Source organism: Thalia democratica, unplaced genomic scaffold (genome assembly GCF_965202585.1).
Source record: "Thalia democratica unplaced genomic scaffold, ktThaDemo2.hap1.1 HAP1_SCAFFOLD_981, whole genome shotgun sequence".
Classification (NCBI taxonomy): Eukaryota; Metazoa; Chordata; class Thaliacea; order Salpida; family Salpidae; genus Thalia; species Thalia democratica.
The window spans coordinates 15,208-34,716 of record NW_028139916.1 but is presented as its reverse complement, the minus strand read 5'-3'; the positions used below and the strand labels follow the sequence as shown (position 1 = coordinate 34,716).

General features: G+C 23.6%; 1 protein-coding gene across 1 annotated transcript; it reads right to left on the bottom strand.

The window, feature by feature from the left end:
• Positions 1-12,982: 12,982 nt before the first annotated feature.
• On the bottom strand, positions 12,983-19,297 carry LOC145847556 (uncharacterized). Its single transcript, XM_082953634.1, has 12 exons — positions 19,196-19,297; positions 18,543-18,750; positions 18,350-18,456; positions 18,071-18,149; positions 17,220-17,352; positions 16,041-16,197; positions 15,185-15,353; positions 14,770-14,891; positions 14,383-14,454; positions 14,046-14,201; positions 13,467-13,629; positions 12,983-13,107 (listed from the first exon to the last, which is right to left on the bottom strand). Exons 1-12 carry the CDS (start codon positions 19,295-19,297, stop codon positions 12,983-12,985), a joined length of 1,593 nt encoding a protein of 530 aa, XP_082809760.1.
• Positions 19,298-19,509: the final 212 nt, after the last annotated feature.

The window sequence follows — 19,509 nt, the reverse complement described above, 5'->3', positions numbered from 1 at the left end:
GTTTATCAATTAGTTAAGGAAAATTAGTTAAGTTAACTCAATTAGTTAAGTTTACAAAGTCTAAAGATATAGAGAGGTGTTTTAGCATTTAATTACATATTTAAAATCAAAAATATACAATAAACGTAATTTGTGCAATATTATTTTACTTTTTTGTTTTCGGAATTTTTGAATTTTAAAATGCGTAAATAAACGAGAGTGCATAACGTCACGAGTGCGTAAAGATGCGAGAGGTTACTGTACTTGTTTAGTTTTCTCATAGTTTTTATTGTCTGAATAATTACAATTCAAAACTTTTTGAACCTTTTAAAATTTGAAGAGTTTAGTAACTTAACTGATTTTCAAGTGTGCTATTTTACGACTAACCCAAAAGTTCTTAAAAATAATTGAAGTTACTAAGTATAAAAGCATCTAAAGATTTAATGATTATTCAAATTTATTATATTTCATGGAACTTGAGTTTTGTTATACTTTATTTATAAATTTAATATAAATAATCTTATAATACCTTTTAATATTGATTATAGAAGTACTAATTATTGACATGTACTAGATTAAAAACCCTTTTAAGTAAAATAAATACCATGTACGTACAGTATTACAGATTAGGCTAAAAGTCACATTACTTGATTAACTGATGTAAATTTTTAAGTTTTATACCTTAAAAACAAATAAAAAATATTTTATAATTTATATATACGTCAAATAAACTTCAACAACACATTTAATTCTCGTTACGTAAACATCTAGAATACCGCAAGCTTTTAAATTGTCAATATAAAACAAAAAAAATAATGGTATGATTTTTTTTCCGAAATTTTGCAGTTTAATACTTCAAAAATTATTATCTGTTATTACTATTGTTAATTGATTGACAAAAAAGGTATCAAAAATATTTGGTCCTAGGACTGTTACTTAAAACTTTATAATTGCTTTGATTTAATTTATTGGTTTACTAGTTTAAATAAGTAAGTGCGAAATAATTCACAGACTAAACTTGATAGTATTTTAGAAATTTTAAAAAGTCCACTTCTATAAGTGTCCCATTTATTTGTGTTTTTAATAGATGGATAAACTATTTGACTACTTTAAATGCTAAAATGTTCCATAAAAATCGTTTAACTGAAGAAAAAAAAAATGTTAAAACACTTGTATACTCAAAAACTCTGTTTAAATTAGTGTTAAAACTTATTAACCTTAAACTAATTAACCACTAGGTTTACTCTTCTTTTCGAAGCCTTTGATATTTTGATTAAATTGTATGTTTAGACAAGATATTGTACTTCTTATAATTATAATCCTTTTTCTAAGATCTTTAAAATCAACTTATATACACATACTTTTGAAGCTTTCTTTTTTTATTGAGTTGTATAACATTTAATGTAACTTTAACCCTACTACAGGAGAAAATAAGAAAATTTTATAAAAGTAGGAGTTTAGTTATAAATTCTGAGTTCGAAATAGTTCGAGTTTTGTTATTAATTTTTTTTTAAACCGAAGCACTGTTTTACAAAGTATTGTTGTTTATTTTTTATTAAAAACTTTGTCGTTATGCTTCTATTTTTATCCCATGATGGATTGTTAAATTTAGATAATCTAATGTTTGTTTAATATTGCATAAATACTTTCTAATTGTTTAAAAAATCAGGTTTTTAACGTTTTACAACATGTTTTAACCTTTAGTTTTTTCAGAGCTGGAGTAATTATTATCTTTAAGCACATTCTTTAGGTTTTTTATTCTTTCTATTTTCATTCCTAAAAGTTCTTGTTTCAACAAATCTTGTTGTCGATGAATTTCATTTATTTGAATTCTATTGAAAAATAACTTCATGAACTATGCTAGACATAGAAAGCTAGTTATTTAATTAAAGTTTTGTAATCTAACTTTTTTATTACCATTATTTTTTTTTTTTTATCAGGTTAAATAAATAGTTTTAAATTCTCAAAAAAAAAACACTTTAATTGTAGTTTTATACAAACTACATTCATAAAGGCTTACTACAACTCGGTAAAGTAAAGTTATCATAGTTTTTTAAACATTATATGAATTTATTAGATAGCAGTTGAAATACTAAAAATAACAATATACTTTACAATAAATCAATGTTAATACAGAGTAAGTGCTTAATTTAACATAAATATCCAAAGAATAATTAAATATTAAAATACTCTTTCTTAAAATATAATAAAAATAGAAAGATATGAGAACCTATTTTTAAAAAACAATAATCTTAGTTTTTAATTTTAACAAAAAACACAGTTTAATTTCTTTTTTTAAAGTACTAGTAGGAGTTTTTATAAAATATTATAGTTAAAACGTCTAGTTTTAAAACAAAAATTACAACCATACTAAAAAGTAAAACAAGTTACTAGTATAACTAACTTTGTTTTCAATAAAGATATAAAAACATACATAAACTTTCCTTTTTTATCTGAAGTCATATTCTTATACAGCATTGATTAATACACATAGCTGAAAATTGTAAAGGTTTTCTTATTTAGATGACGCATAATAAAGTATGTTGCTGGTTATAGAAAAGTAAATTTTCATGCTTATTGTTTATAAATCCTATAAGTTATATAAGCTATCTAGAATAGTTCTGAATTTAAGAAAAAATCACTAATGAACTGTTTTTTAGTAGTCATATTGTATATTCAGACTATTCACTGTGCTATAACTGTTTAACTTTAAGACTTTTTTAATGATTAAATAAAAGCGTTTTAGGCATTTTAAACATAAAGTAAAGGTTAAAATCAAATACAAAAATATTAAATTTACAAGTATTTGTACTTATTCACGTTTTTATCAAATTACTAATTATATAAGTTAGTTTTATAACTTTGAAAGATTATTAAAATTTATTCTTTGAATTTTTTATCGAAAATTACTAGACACAAAAAAAAGTCTAAATAAGTATTAAAGTGCAATATATGGTTATGTTATAAAACTTTATAATGGTATAAATAAAGAAAGTTATTTATAATTATTTAAAAGAGTCGTACATACAAAACAGAGTATAATATTTAAACAACTATGCTAAAAAAGAAAAAATAAACTTTGCAAATAATAGTTTTAAAGCAACGTGCACAATAATAATTAAAAAACTAGAGTTTTTCAATAATTTATCTTTAAGTATTCATAAAAAAAAAAAAACTTTATAAAAATGTATAAACCGCGATTTAGATGCTCGAGCTCGGACTAACACAAATGATTAGCTAATCTGTTTAAGAAAAACAAAAGTTTTCATTACCATAGTTTAGCGAATAAAATGTCTAAACACTGTGATATTAATAGTTTGTAAAAACTATCCTTAAAAGTAAAATATTTGTAGCCTCTCAACCATAGAAATTTAGTTTAACTGTAACTATTTTATTATATTTCTAGATAAAAATAATTAGCTTGTATTATTTATTTTAAACGCGATGATACTGGATGTTTTTAAATACCTCGTTCCTTGCTCCAAATCTGATTTACCGTCTTCAATAATTTTTTGCAAGCGTCGTTGAGCTTTGAGGTTGCTTATTCTGGCGAGTTCGGTCTTCCTTACAATGTCCTCTCGTTCGTATCTCCTCATTACTCAAAGGTGTATAAATTATCTAGCAATTATGTTTTACGAAAAGTAATAAAACTTTTTTGATAAGATAGAAAATTAAGAGCATTAAGTTATTTAAAAAAAGTAAATTTAAATAATTGAGTTTTTGTTCATATTTTAAAATAAATTCACTAGATCCTAAAGATAAGTATCTGATGGTAGTTTTAAAATAAGGTTTTAGATATCTCAACAATTTTCTTTAACTTGAATCACACTTTAAACTCATTTAACATTTATTCAAAGTGTGCAGTCAATAAAAAAAAAAAATTTTAAGTATTACTAGTAATCACAAGACTTTTAATTATAAATTTTAGTAGTGCACTAGAAAATGCTTAACAAACTAAAAAATCGTCTAATGCTTTATAGAGCTATAAAAGAGGAAAGCATGCAAAAAAAAATTTCCTGTTAAATAAACTAATAAAAAAAAAGTTTAGTTTTACTATTTGTTTTCAATATAAACCAATTTGTTAAACTACTTAGAGGTCTATTTGATAGTAATTTATAAAAGTTTTAAGTTCATAAAAAGCGTTAGATATACAGTGTTTATATAATTTATAGGAAAAAATAGTTCAGATTTGATAACAACTTCAAACTTTAAATAAACAATTAGGTTTATCATTAAATAAGTTTCTCATACTTTACCATAAAAAATTACTACAACAATATGATAATTAAACAGTTATATATTCTATTTTTATTAATGTAAAACTCTATAATTGTTTTATATATCAAAATTCGTACATAAGTGAACTACTGTAGATATAGTATTTTATTTAGTTTTTGTTATTTTGGTATAAAAGGATGTACTTAAATATTTAACAATTTAACAAGAAAGTTTTATATAATTTTACATTATAACAATTAAAATTTTAGACAATAAACTTTATCTCTATAAAACTTTTTGTTTTCACAATAAGTATTAAGTAATAAAATAGTAAAATATACTTTTAAAGTTTCTTGTTTAGTAATAGTTCATACAAAATTAGTTAAATTATCTGTAGTATTTAAAAAAACACAAAACATTCTAAGCTCTAAAGTAAAATTTTCAGTGTAAATTACGTATACTACAGTAGTATCAATTTCAATATAAAACATCTTAATTAATATTGATGTGAAAGTAATAAAACAGTAATTTAAACGGTTTTATAGACCCTTTTAGATTTAATTTAAACTAAATTACATTTAGAGTAAAGTCGGTAAAAGACTCACAATTCTACTATAAACAAACAAAAATTTTCTCGCTTTTGTAATAAAACTTTCTGCTTTAAAAGTTATTATATTACCTTTAAAAACATTCATTGTTTAAAATACAGTATGCTTTTGTTAGTCTACACAAAATATTTAAATTAGAAAATAAACTAATTTAAAACTTTACTACCAGTACATCTATATAAGTTTAAGTAGAAGTAAATTTAAAAAACGATGTATGAAAATATTTACACAAGGATACATGTTTTACTGCCACAGTCCAAACAAAACATACACTGACGAAAATATAACATCATAAATTTAAGTATGATGTAGAGAAATTTAAATTATGTTATAAATTTTATAAAGTGTGACGTTAGTATAAGTGAAAATTTATGCTTTGTTTACATCTTTTGACCTTCTGATTTATTTACTTGTAGATTGTGTAACAGTAAATAAAATTTTACTGTTTTTAAAGAAAATATCCTTTATATTTTGATTTAGTTGAAATTTTTTTTTTAAATGTATGGTAGTTTGATTTTTTTAATGTAGTAAAACATATATGACCGATTCATTTCTTCTTTGTTTTTATAAAACTTTAAACTTTTATTTAACTATAAATTAGAACAATAATAAAAAACAACCTTTTTAGTGTAATCAAAAAACAAACTCAACTAACTTAAACAAAAACTTTTAAATAAAACCTATAAACAATATTGCTATTATTGATATTTGTATTATGCATTTTACCTAATTTTCTATTTGATTTACGGGTGCTATATTTAAACTTAAAATATATTAACTTTTTACAAATAAAAAAGCATATTTTAACCCAAATAAAAAAATTTGATTTAAACCTGTAAAAAAATCTAAACTATAATGTAATCAATTAAGAATAAATTACAGTATTTATTAAAAGAGTAACAAGTTCATGTACAAAACAAAGTAAATAAAACTCTGAAAAATAGGTAATCAATTATGTTCTAGCATATTAAAAAAACTTAGCTTCTGTTCAAACAGTTTATCTTTATTTACTTTACTAAACAATTACTTAGTTTGTACAGGTTAACTTACAATTAGGTAATTTAAAGATATACATTTATAAAAAATTTTATTCACAAATTTTTTTTTAAAGACTTTGAAAAACATAAAATAAAAACTGCTTCAAAATAACGTTAAAGTCGGTTGTAACCAACTATTTCTTTTTTTTTTTGCTGTGTAAGTGCCAATTACTGGGTTTCGTTCTTGGAACTTTCTACTCAAAGAGCTTTTTAAAGCCGTCATTAGGACCCAAACGCCATCAGGCTACAAATATTAAGGTAATTTATTTAACAATATGCGTTGATTTACTTTAGTAGTTATACATAAAATGTTAATATTTTTTATGGTTATGTACCAGGGGCGTCGCGTGGGGTGTTGCACTGCCGCAACTGCACCACCTTGAAATTTTGTAAGAAAAAAAAAGTATCTGTAACGATTTCGTTATTTTTTAGAACGAAATCTCTTTTAAAACTCCAATTTTGAAAACGACCATTTTGCCCACTTCACTGCCGCAAACTCTTGGCTGACTGCCGCAAATGAACTCAAAAAAGCAAAATTTCTTCAAGAATTACCGCAAAATCAATATCTTGCGGTAAGTAAACTAAGTTAAAAATTCCCTAAAACAGGACATGCTTAAGTATCATCTACAAGCTATTGTAAACATATAATAAAAACAAAGCTAAGCTACTGCAAAGGATTAAACTTGAGTTTATGTACCCACATGATTTTTTTAAATTTAAGAGATCAGTTCTATTAAAACTGGACAATAAAAGAACAAAACTTGTCATAAATTAAATATTTTGAAAAAAGATAAAAACCTTAAATCATCAAAGTCTAAGGAATTTGATTTTTTATTTTAATCTGCATACATAAACTTAACTATAACTGATTATTGTTATCATAAATTTAATAAAATATTTAATTAAATTATATTTAAATGTAAACTTTAAGTTCTAAAAAAAAAAAATAAGAAGTTTATTATAAACTTCTAGTTCACTCTTACAGAAAAATAATCTAGATTTATATTAAATGAAATTTAGTATTATTGAAACAGTCACATACTTAAAAAAAGTAATTAGCCTTAAGTTAGAAACTTTGATTACTTAGAGTAGTTTAACATTTTATGAAAATTTATTCTATTTTATATGACTTTTGGTTTAATTTTTTCATAAACAAAGCAAAAATTTTAGATAAAATTGTTGAAATATGGTTGCCTTTTCCTCATAATCAGGATAACTTAGAAATGTTAAAAACTCAAGATAACCCAAGATAAATTAAAACATACCAAATTATAAAAATATTCAGGCTGACTAAAGCAGTTTTAGTTTTTTACTCTGAAAATAACAAGCTTATTTATAACTAAAAAATAAGTGTTTTACCCCTAAGGCCACATGAAAACTAACTAACCAATTTTTTACTGCTATAATGGTTACATATTTATAAATTATCTTTTAAATTCTTGAAAAGTTTAACAGCCTCACCAACTAAGCTTTAAAAAGTTGAGCTCCTGAGAAAAATACTGTCATCAAAATTAAAAACATATTAAAATTAGATAAAGAAAAGATACCTACAAAAAACATATTAAAAAACTAAACCTCCAACAATCTTAATCTTAATAAAAATCTTAATGTTTGTAAAAAAAATTGTGCAAAATAGTGAGGGTATGAGGGGGGAGGGTGTATAGGCATTTTTTTACATTTTGTTCTTATTTTAACCTTTTCAGAAAGCTAATAGTTACTCTTTAATAAACTTTAAATTTCCAATTAAACTTTTAGTTACAACTGGTCAAAGCCAGAGAGTACAATGATTTATTATACAAGGAGCAAACCAAAACAGCAAAAAAATACAATTTTACTGAAAACCTATATTCTCCATCATTCATAAAGCAATTTTTATCAAACTTTTTCATCCTAAGTTTTATAAAATTTTATACTTTTGTTGAAGAGAAGTTTTAAATTTTTAAGTATCAATATATATTTTTATATATACAAAAAAAATTACTTTTGTTATAACTTTTTTTTTCTCAAGTGTTTTAAACATCTATTTTAGCAAACTGTTTTGTTTTATAAAAGAAACATCTAAAGACTTTGAGGCCAACTTATATAAAATTTCTTTACTAAGTAATGTAAGTTGTTCTCTGAAAAAAAATTAATTTGTATACAACATTTTATTTGTTTGTAGACTTTTTAATTTATTGCCAAGTATAATTAGATTTTTTTTAAATTAAATATTAGTAAAGTAGTTATTAATAGTTTGATGTTTAATTAATCCAATATTTTTTAACTAAAGTTGAGGCTAAAAGAAATATTATTGCATTTGCTGTATTTTATTATTATAATATTAGTCTGTTTAATCTAAATTGTTAGTTAGAGACTTCGTAAAATTTATTTATGAGCTTCCTTATTTTACTTTAGTGTTTTTTACTTAGTATTCGAGCTGTTTTTTTTTCAAACATCAAAAGTTTTAATTAGTTATAAGTTAATACTCGTTTATTGTTTTCAATATTCATCAGTAAATAAGCAATTATTTTCTACTTAGTAAAATCAATTTTACTTTAAATAAACTTGCAGTTTGTACAAAATATTTTTTTTTGTTTGTAGACTTTTTAATTTCCTTGCCAAGTCTAATAAGACATTTATTATTTTGTTAAGTTAACTATTAATAAAATAACCATTCTTAGTATGATGTTTAATTAGATATTTTTAAATAAAGTTGAGGCAAAATGAAGAACTATTAAAGTTGCTGTATTTTTCAATATAATAGAAATTTGTTTTGTCTAAGTTTTTTCTGCTGTTTAATATTTTCTAATTCTTAAAAATTAATACTCATGAGTGAGCTAACATTTTAAAGTCTTTTAAATTACTTAATTTTTTTTTATATTCCTATATTTGCTTTAATTTTTTAAAGTATTTACCTTTTTTTTAAAAGTTATTTTCTTAAATATTTTTTTTTGAAAAAATAAATTTTTATTTTTAAACAAAATTTCCCAAGTTACATTAGCAATTTAATGTAATTGTTATAGAAAAAAGTCTTTATTTAAGATAAAAAAGAGTTTTAAAGTAGGTTTTATTTTTAATTCTGCACCACCTTAAAAAAATACCACGCGACGCCACTGAACCCAAGTAACAAACGAATTAAATTTATATATTACTAATCAATACTTAGTTTTGTATATATACTTTTCTTTACGTAAAAATAAAAGTATTTAGAAGTTTCAAGATAACCATTTTTAAAACTCTCTAAACAGTAGTTCCCTAACAAGTTTAGCAATTAGGAGGACTTTATTAATTATTTAGTAAAATGTTTACGATAACTGAGAAGCTGATTATGCATTTTTTTCTCAAAAATACGATAGTGACCCAGCTTCTAAAAACCCTTTTCTAAACGATTTTATTTAAACATTCGTAAGAATAAAAGACCAAAAAACAGATTTAAACAATAAGAGAGTACAGTTTTAGAAATACCTTAAGAAATTGACATCAGTTAGTTTTTATATTATCCGTAAAACGTAAATAAGATATTTTTTTAACCCAATGTTTTTTTAAGTTTATAACCGTATCATATGTAAAATAACTTTCTCATTTTGAGTTTACTTGAAATATTTGGAAGATATTTTGTAAACTCAGTGTTAGAAGCTCGAATTTCCTTTTCTTATTAATGACAATATTAATAAATTCAAAAATAGTTTATGATATTTTTTCGTTTTAACTTTGAAGTTTATAAAAAAGTTATTTAAAATTACAGTAATATGTTAGATTTTTCTTCTCTTATTTAGTTACCTAAGAAAATTAAAATTTGTATTTCAGTCCAAAATAGATTTAAAAGCAAATTTATTTAGGAAGACGATAAACCTTAAACGAGAGACCTCTTTTGTGAAACTTAGGAGCTTCTTAAATTGAGTAGACCAATAGACATTTTCGTTTTTAGTTATTTATTTTTGTTCAATTGGAACGTTCTCATTCTTATTTTTGCAATAAATTTTCTTAAATTGGTCTTCTACTAGTTGGGGATTGAAATTGGATGCTAGTCATTTAGTTTTAAGTTTTTTCAAACTCTCATAATAATCTTTTTAATTTAGAAAGAAAAGAAGATTATTATGAGAGTTTGAAAAAGCTTAAAACTAAATGTCTAGCATCCAATTTCAATCCCCAACTAGTAGAAGACCAATTTAAGAAAATTTATTGCAAAAATAAGAATGAGAACGTTCCAATTGAACAAAAATAAATAACTAAAAACGAAAATGTCTACTGGTCTACTCAATTTAAGAAGTTCCTAAGTTTCACTAAAGAGGAAACAAAACTTTTCCCTTTAGGTAAAATATCTTTTACAAAACCAGCGAATCTAAGAAAACTTCTTAACAACTATAGTCAGATTGCAAAACAAAAACAAAAAAATGCTAAATTAAGCAAAAAATGTGAAAAATGCGCACTATGTGGAAATCATGGCAAACATAAAAACATGGTATTTGATAAAGAAATTTAAACATTCAGGGTAAAACAATAAAATTGAAACCTAATCTGAACTGCAAGAATTAAGGAATTTACGTAGCTATATGCACAAAATGTAATATCAACTATGTAGGACAAACTAAAAATAGCTTCAGTACAAGATGGACGGCACATAGATCTAGTTGTAATTGATCAAAATCAAATTTTAACCCAAAAGATATAACAGATGAAAATGCTTTATTTAGACACTACTATTTTAAACACAAGAACGATCTACAGAGAGTTGTTTTTGATGACGCGTATGAAGTTGCTTTTTTGGAAGAACCAGATTTTAAGAATCTTGACTATAAAGAATATTTTGGATAAATAAACTCAAATCAAATATTAATTTAGCTAAAACACAATGCAGTGATTTATAGGGGTAGAATAGTTAAAGTATATATTGTTAGATGCATCTTTTTTGTATTTTTTTGTATATATTTGTGTTATTTAGTACAACTTAACATATATTTATATATTATTGTACATATGTAATTTTATAAAACAAAACTCTTTTTAATAATTTAGGAATAAAGTAAATGTGTGTTTTTTTATTTAGTAATTTTTTTATAAAAAGTGCTTTGTTTGCTGTTAATAGATGTCATTTTATCAATTAAATTTTTTTTTTAATATATATTTTGTACTTTAATTTTATTTTTTGTTTTTACAGCCGTATTTTTGCATTGAAAATGTTCTAAATAAAGGACGAAAGCTTTGCAATTAAAGTGTTTTGGTTATTGTTTCATTGGACAACTATTTAATGGCTATTTTATAGCTTTTCTGTTTTATAACTATGATAACAAAAAACTATGTTTTATAAAATCCTATTTAGTAAGCTAATACTTTTTTTCTATTTTTCTTTATTGGACTAATAATTTCTTCTTTGTTATAATTAAATGTATATTACTACTTATTTTCGAAAATTTGAGCATAATATTTTTAAATAGATCTTTATCTTTACTAACTTATTAGACTAATTTTTACTTAAAAAAAAGGAAATACTGAAAATAAAACAACTATTAAATCAATTTTTGTTGGTAAATTATAAAGGTGATATTTTTTTTAAAGATAAAGAACAAAAAGTGAAATGTTTAAAGTCTATCAAACTATGTTTCATTAACTTCATTTATTTACATGTCGTTTAAAAAATGCACAAACATTTTGTTCTTAATTTTGTAGATAATTTAAACTTGAAAGTTAATTACAACAGTCGTTTATTTAAACCAATGGCAATTGTTTAAGAAAAAATTTGTGCTGTTAAAAATTTATAGTAGTGTAAAAATTTTTTTAAATAAACTTTTATTTGTTTATTTAACTTTTTAACTAAGAATACTTGTAATTATACTTTATACTACTAAGCATTAATTTTTATGATATACTTAATTTTAGTATTTTTTTTAATTTTTATATTATATAAAACAAAAAGATTAAGAGTTAATGTTTTTAGGATGTAAATTAAATACGTTTAAGTGTTAAACGTTGAAACTAAGTAAACGATACGATAATTAGTTGTTTTTTTGTATTATAAATTTATTAAATGTTATGTATTTTTAATGAGTAGTAAAATGACTACTTAAAAATTTAAACTTTAACAGAATCATTTAGCTTTTTTAGATTTTTTTTTGTAAAATCACAGTTATTAAAAGCTAATTAACACCTTACTTGAAAAATAAATAAAGACTAGCTTATTTTTCAGAAATTTTGGAACGTTAATAAAAATTAATAAGTACTTAACACTGAAAAAAAAGCAGTTTTGTAGTTGAAGTTTCTTTAGAGTTTCAAACCATTATTTTATAAACTAAGAAAAAGCTAAAGTTTATATTATAACAAACTTTCTATATAATTAAAGATAAAAATTGTTTGTTCTATTCAATCTAACTAAAATTGTAAAATAAAATACTTACTTTTCTTTTAAAATACGTCAAAAAATAATTCATTATTATTTTTTTTGCTTTTTGACTAACTTTCTTTAAAAAATTGTCTTTTTTCGTTTTTAAATTTATATACTCGGTTGTTTTTAATTTTTTTATTGCTATACAACTTTTTAACATACTTTAAATTCAAAAAGAAAATCAAACTTAACTGATTAAATGAAAAGTTATTGTTTGTTAATAACTCATAAAACAAATAGCATGTATAAAGTAACTTACTCATCAAAAATCTAACTAACTAATGTATGATTTTTATTTACAGTATATTGTTAGTTAATTTAAATGCAGATTTGTTTAGCAAAAATTTTCAAAAAAAAGGAGAAAATTATTTTATTAAATTAATTTTAAAAGTTATTATGCAAATCATTATATATGTTGAGCTAGATTATTTTTTTTTTTTAATGAAATTAAAGTTTTAAAGCGTAAAACAATAACCATAATAGTTTTCATACTACAAAAGGACTGTCAAAACTATGGTAAATCGAAAAAAATATAAAACATATGAATAAACCAAAAACTTAAGGTATATGTAAATTCTAAAAAAGATTATATGAATCATAACAATCTTCTTAAAAACTACGAATATTTTACAAGGTAAACAGGTATTTCGAAATAGGTTAAGTAGTGCTCAGATTTTAATCAAAATATAAGGCAAACCTCAGTTTTTTTAAAAACTACTAACAGTAAGTATTAACTATAAAAGCTATTTTTTTAAATACAGTTTTATTTTATATACAAATTTTCACAGCTTTGAAGACTCGTTCAAAACTTTCAACTTTCTTCTTAAAATTTTACCCGTTGGACTTCTAGGTATATTATTAATAAATTTAATGCCGCCTCTCAAACGCTTGTAGCTTGAAACTTGTTCTGCAAAATATAAATTTTAGCTTTAAATTTAATTATGTAGTCGATACTAGTGATGTTAACGGCGTGCACCTTTGCACGCAAGTGTGAATATAAGTTACTTTACTGTGCGCAGAAAAATTAGTACGATGAAATAACTTTAAAAGTACTTTTTTCCGTCTTTTTCTATTATTTGAAATTATCTAGAAAGTAAACTGACAGTTTTCAACACACTATTTATCTATTAAGACACTAAAATCATAAAAAGTATTGTTTTTTTAAACGACTCATATATACTGCAGTCTATTGTAGACAAATTTACAGTTTAGTGTGCACATCTTTTGTATAGGTTGAATAATACTGGTTTAGACAACAGCACTAACTGTTGACGTAGTTGTGGAGTTCCTCCTCAGTAAAACTTTCATCTTTCCGCACAACGTAAGCTCTGGGTAACTCCCCTCTTTTGAAATCTGCAACTCCAACCACTCCGCAATCTGAAACTCGGTTGTGGGAAATAATCAGAGCCTCCAGCTCGGCGGGAGGAACCTGAGTGTTTTATTGCAGCACAATTTAGCTTCAGGTGCTAGAAATAATTTGTGTGGGCATTGAGAATTTTTTTTAAACAATGCTGTAAAAATATTCATACTTAAAAAGTTTATTTAGTTACAAAAAAAATATCATTCTTTGCTGTGAAAAGGTCTTAATTGAAAAAAAGGAAATTTTTTGATTTAATATTGTTAAAATATATGTATTAGTATACTTGAAAATTTATTGTAAAAATTTGTAATTTTGATAGCTTTCAAAAATTATAACGAAATTGCTTTTTAATTTAAACAGTTAAACTTATTATATTACATTATTGTAGTGATAAAGTAATTGAAATATAAAACATAGCACACATAAATGCGGTTTGTTTTTTAGTAATCCGTTTAAGTTAGCACTTAATTTACAGTAAAACTTACCTGAAATCCATTATACTTTATAAGCTCTTTTACTCTATCAACAACAAAAACATGTCCTTCCTCAGTGTAGTAACCAACATCTCCCGTTTTAAACCAGCCTTGTTCGTCAAAAGCTTCTAAATTCTTTTCTGGATTCTCAAAGTAACCTTTCATCACCTTAAATCAGTTGAATATTAAAAAACAGACTTTAGTTTATTTCAGCAATATCGTTTTAATAGATTTATGATTATGTTTTTGATATTCAACCAATATTAAATAAAAATAAAGGTTTTATATACTGTTAAGTAGAACAGTTTTAGTATTTGACTTTAAATTTAAAAAAATATATAAAAAAAACCTGAGGCCCGGTAACACAAATTTCACCTTTTTCATTGTACCGAAGCTCGTTGCCACTTTCCGAGCTAATGATCTATCATGTTTTAGTTTAAGTAATATCACTATAGAACTTTTTATTTCCACACTATTTTTGATTGACTAAATGCTGATACTATAACATTTATAATTCAAAAAGTTTACATTGAGACTAAAATTCACTAAAAATCAATTATCTTTAAAAGTTTTTACTCTTTTTTTAAATCTAACTGTCTATCACAACAATATTTAAATTATGTAATATAAACAAAATAGCTTTAATAGTAAGTAAATATGTAAAAATATGATTTTTTGTAAATAATGTTTAAATTAATTATTTTGTACAAAATAAGATTAAAACAACAAAAAAAACGGTAACTTTTATTTTTGAATTAGGTACGACTGTTCCAACAGATCCTATTGGGCAATTAGTTAGAGTTGAACTTGTTACTAGCCAGCATTCAGAAAGACCGAGAACTATCAAAACAGAGCTTTCTTTTAATGATGTTTAACCGTATTTGTTTTTTAGTTAAAAAAAATAACTAAAAGTTTTAAACTACTTTTGTTAATAGTAATCATGCTGTTTGGTAAGGTTTTTAGTAGACATCTGTATTTAGTATTTACACATTATTGAAATTGTTATATACATTGATAAAAGTATTTAGAAGAATATCCATAAAACAACATCTCAATAGCTCATTGTAGTATTAAAACTTTGAATGATTCATAAAAAATATGACTTTTAAGAACTATTTTAAAATAATAAAATCAATCTTTAATAAATTAACCTTGATGAACCTTAATGTTCAACTTCGTTTCAATTTTCATCTGAACATCTGAAGCTAGAGGGGCGGAAGCGCTAAAAATCTCCCTTAGAGAAGAAAGATCGAATTCATCAACAATTTCATTATTACATAGTTCATTTAACACAAATGGAACAGCTGTAACTGAAGTAACCTGTGCACGTGTTTTAAACAAACATGTGGTTTTAAAAAGGTCAAGAAAACTTATGTAGTGTTCTATTAGTAAATGTATATTTTATTTTTATAACTTTAATATTTTTTTAAGATTTAAATATTTTTAGAAATTTGTTAGTTCTTCTGTCAATCCAAATTTTAGCATAAGAATTTAAACTAAACTGAAGACAAAACATTTCTATCTATGAATAATCAATTTAACTATGAGATGTTGAAAAATTTTATTTGACATTTAACTAGATAGTATGATTTAATCAGCCTTTTGACTTTTATTATATGTTCTTACAAAACTTCTAAGACCGTTTTCAAGCGTAAAAATAGCTTACTGATCTTTCTCTCTCAAAAACTTTAAGGTCTATTTTAAACAAAGTTTTTACTTTTTAATAATAAAACTCAATCAATTTTTGAAGTCTAACTAGAAATAATCTGTTTCAATACAAAAATACTTTAGATTGTCTAACTAAGCAAACAATCGAGTTATTTACCAAAAATGTAATTAACAATAGCAACAAAACTTAAAACCTATAAAGTTTTTTTAAACGATATTGTAAAGATTAGTTTTAAATTTATTTTTTAAAGCTTTACAAAAATACAAAACTTTACTTGTAACTACTGTACTTGTAATTATAAATATATAATATAAATGTATTTGTTTTTCAAACTTAACCTTGAGCTTATAAACAGCTTGGCAAAACTTTCTGATACGAAACCTGTCCATAATAACGAAAGGCTTCTGACCAGCAAACAAGAACATGAAAAGAAACCCATAAGCGTGGAACAGTGGAAGTACATGGCAGTGAACTCCGCTTTTTGTAAGGCCTTTACTAAAATTTTATTAAAATCATTAATAGGTGTAGTGTAAACTTTAAATTTCAAAATATAAACAAATTTAAAGAGTTAAGTGTTAAACAAATAACATATTTAATTTAAGTATTATATTTTTTAATTTATAAAGTATTTTATAAAGTTTTTAAAGAAAATAATAATTCAAACAAAGTTTTTTATCCTTTATGTATTAACTTTTTTAGTTCATAAAACTAAAAAAATAGTCGTCTAAAATTAGCATATCTGTTTTAATATTTTTGTCAATTAAAACTTTTAAACATTCTCTATTAAATTTTATAAAAGGCTTATATAACTACAACATTCGGATGGAAAGGATATTTGTACTCGAATAAATATACTTCTAACTCTTAACTATTAGACCAGGGGTCGGCAGCTTTAGTCAATTGCGGGCCAATTTTCATAGAAAAAAATGCTCGCGGGCCGCACTTATTTTGAAATAGTTGTAATAATTGTTATAAAAATACTGTCTTAAACTATAAAAATAAAAAATAAGTAATAATAAAGCACTAGTAAACAGTATTTATTGAAGTAAAAGCCTAATTCCCAGTCTTTATCTCAGAAACTTTTAATTTTATTGTTTTAAAAAAGTATGTTTTTAGCTAGAAAGAACCTCGCGGGCCGCAGATTTTTGTTAAAAGGGCCGCATTTGACCCGCGGGCCGCAATTTGCCGACCCCTGTACTAGACGAATAAAGATTAAGCCTTGAAAGCCATAGCATTTACTTATGTCTAGTTCGTAGTTACATTTACGTAATTTAGAAATTTGATTTTAAGCATTTGTATAGAATTAAAAAAACTCCAATTGTATCTAAAATAACCAATTTTTCTTGTTAATTCAGAGCACCTGCATTTTTTAGTTTTTTCAAAAGTATAGTTTTTTATGTGTACCAATACAATTTAAGTAAACTTTTAAAAAAACATACTAGTGTATGCTTTAAGGCTTTGCATATCAAAATAAACTATTCTAAATATTTTACATTAGTAAGCTTACATCAACTTACTTTAAAATTGCATTTATGGATATGCAATTTTTATGAGTAAGCATCACGCCTTTTGGGAGGCCTGTTGTACCACTGGAAAATGGAAGAATTGCAATATCTTCCGATGAGTTAGCAAAAACTTTTGAATTAAAATCTAAAACAAATTATGAAAAGTTAAAATGTTGAATTTAAAATTATAAAATGTTAGTTTTGTTTTAGCTAAAGTAAACATTTTAAAAAAGCTTTTGTTTTTCATTTAATGTTTTTTTTTATTTTTTTCAAAAACTCTCTGTTTAACTAACTTTCTTTTTTATTAACAAATTTTTATATGTGATATTTCGTAGCTAAAAAAAATTTGCTCAATGTTTACTAGACTTAATATAAAAATCATTACTTTAAAAAAATCTGTTTTATTATAAGTGTAAAAACAAATTTTGATATTTGAATTAAAAAGTAGAACAGACCATAATTTGTACTTAACAAGGTTTATTGAAATTCATTCTAAAAAGTGAGGAAATGTCCTTAAGAAGTAAGGAAAAACTTATTGAAATAAATATTTAATCATGTTACATATGCGATTAAAAGCTAAATACTGTCAAGTGTTTATATTAGAGTAGCAACTTTTTTTTATTTGAGTAAACAAAACTAAGTTTCAAAATCCAAACATTAGTATAAGTATGTTAAATTTAAAAATAAATATTTAGCTACAGCTAAGAAATATTGGTTTTAAAGTATCATAAACAACCATAAATTTTATATTACATAACTAGATTTTATAAAACACTTTTAGTAAATATATTTCGGTTTGAGGATTAAAAAGCTTAGAAAGAAAATGAATAAATATGTATTTGTAGACCAAATGTTTTTCTCACCTAGAGGATTACTTTTTTCAATCATAGTTTTAATAGTATCATCTGAAAAGCTGTGGAGTTTCTTCAATGAGAAAACCTCCTATAAGTTTTTTATAAATAATAGTGTTAATTATAAGTTTAATCTTCTATAGTAACTTTTGTCTCTACAGAATATAAAAGCTATGTTTAAAAAGAAATTTAACTTTTAAAAAGGAAATTAAATTATAAAAAAGGGAATTAAACTAGAGGTTTTTTTTTAATTTAATAATTACAAGTATTTTTAACAAGAGTAAAAATAACCTTTATGGATTTAATTTTTTCTCTAACTTTTTGCATTTTGTTCATCTGTTTATATTCAGTTATAACATAAGAAGGTCGGCATAACTTAAACTGCTTGACCAACTCCGCTATGGTTAGTCATAAAAAAAATTATAATTTAAAATTAGAAAAATTGAGTTCTAAGTTTGGTGTACGTTTATTAAGGAACACTTACATTCAGTGTAATTCGGATTACAGGGTGACATGATTGCATTGCAAGCATTTATTGCAAACAGTATAACGGGATAGTAAATTGAATTTCCAACGCAGACGGCTACTACTTCTTGTTTTCTTAGACCTTTGTTTGCTAATGCACTTGCTAACTGTTTAATTTTTTCAACGACATCTGCACATGTGAACACTGTATCAGTTTTGTTTTCTACCTGTAAAGTTTTTGTATGTTTACAAACGTGTATAAAAACTAGTCAAACATAAGTAATCTAACAATAGATACATTCGATTATTAGTTTTACTGAAACGTTATTTCCATACCTATAAAGTTTTTTAAGAAGTTTAAACCGATATCTTTAATACAAAGGATTTATTTTATGAATGATAATTTAGATTAAGTTAAACAAAAAACTTGAACAGTTAGTAAAACTTCATCATAGTTTTATTTACTTGTTCAGTAAACAAACGAAATATTTTACCTAGGACTTAAGTTTTTGTTTACTCTTTCGTATGTTCAAACAGAATTCTAAACTTCCTAGCTTGTTGTTAATAGTATTGTTAACTACGTAAAAGCTGTATTTTTAAGTTATGTGATGTGAAAAAAAAGGAAAAAAAAATACTATACCGTACAAATATCTAGTACTAATGCTAACTTACGAATGCAATAGAATTTCCTCCTTTTTTGTACAGTTCTAAAAAGTAGTTTGAGGTAGACATACTTGGTATAGTAACATCTGTAAACTTGCTTTTTAATACCATTGTGGAGTTTTTATTTTAATTAGTTATACAAATACTACTGAAAATAATTTACTTGTTAGAAAGTTGATTCTTATATAAACTTTGTTTTTTATTTTAGTATATACTGTACTACTTGTAAATTTTTTAAGTGAAATAATTTTATAAACTGTCTCACAGTTCTTAGTATAACTTATAGCTTTTGAAAATATTTTCTGATAATAATTATATTTCGT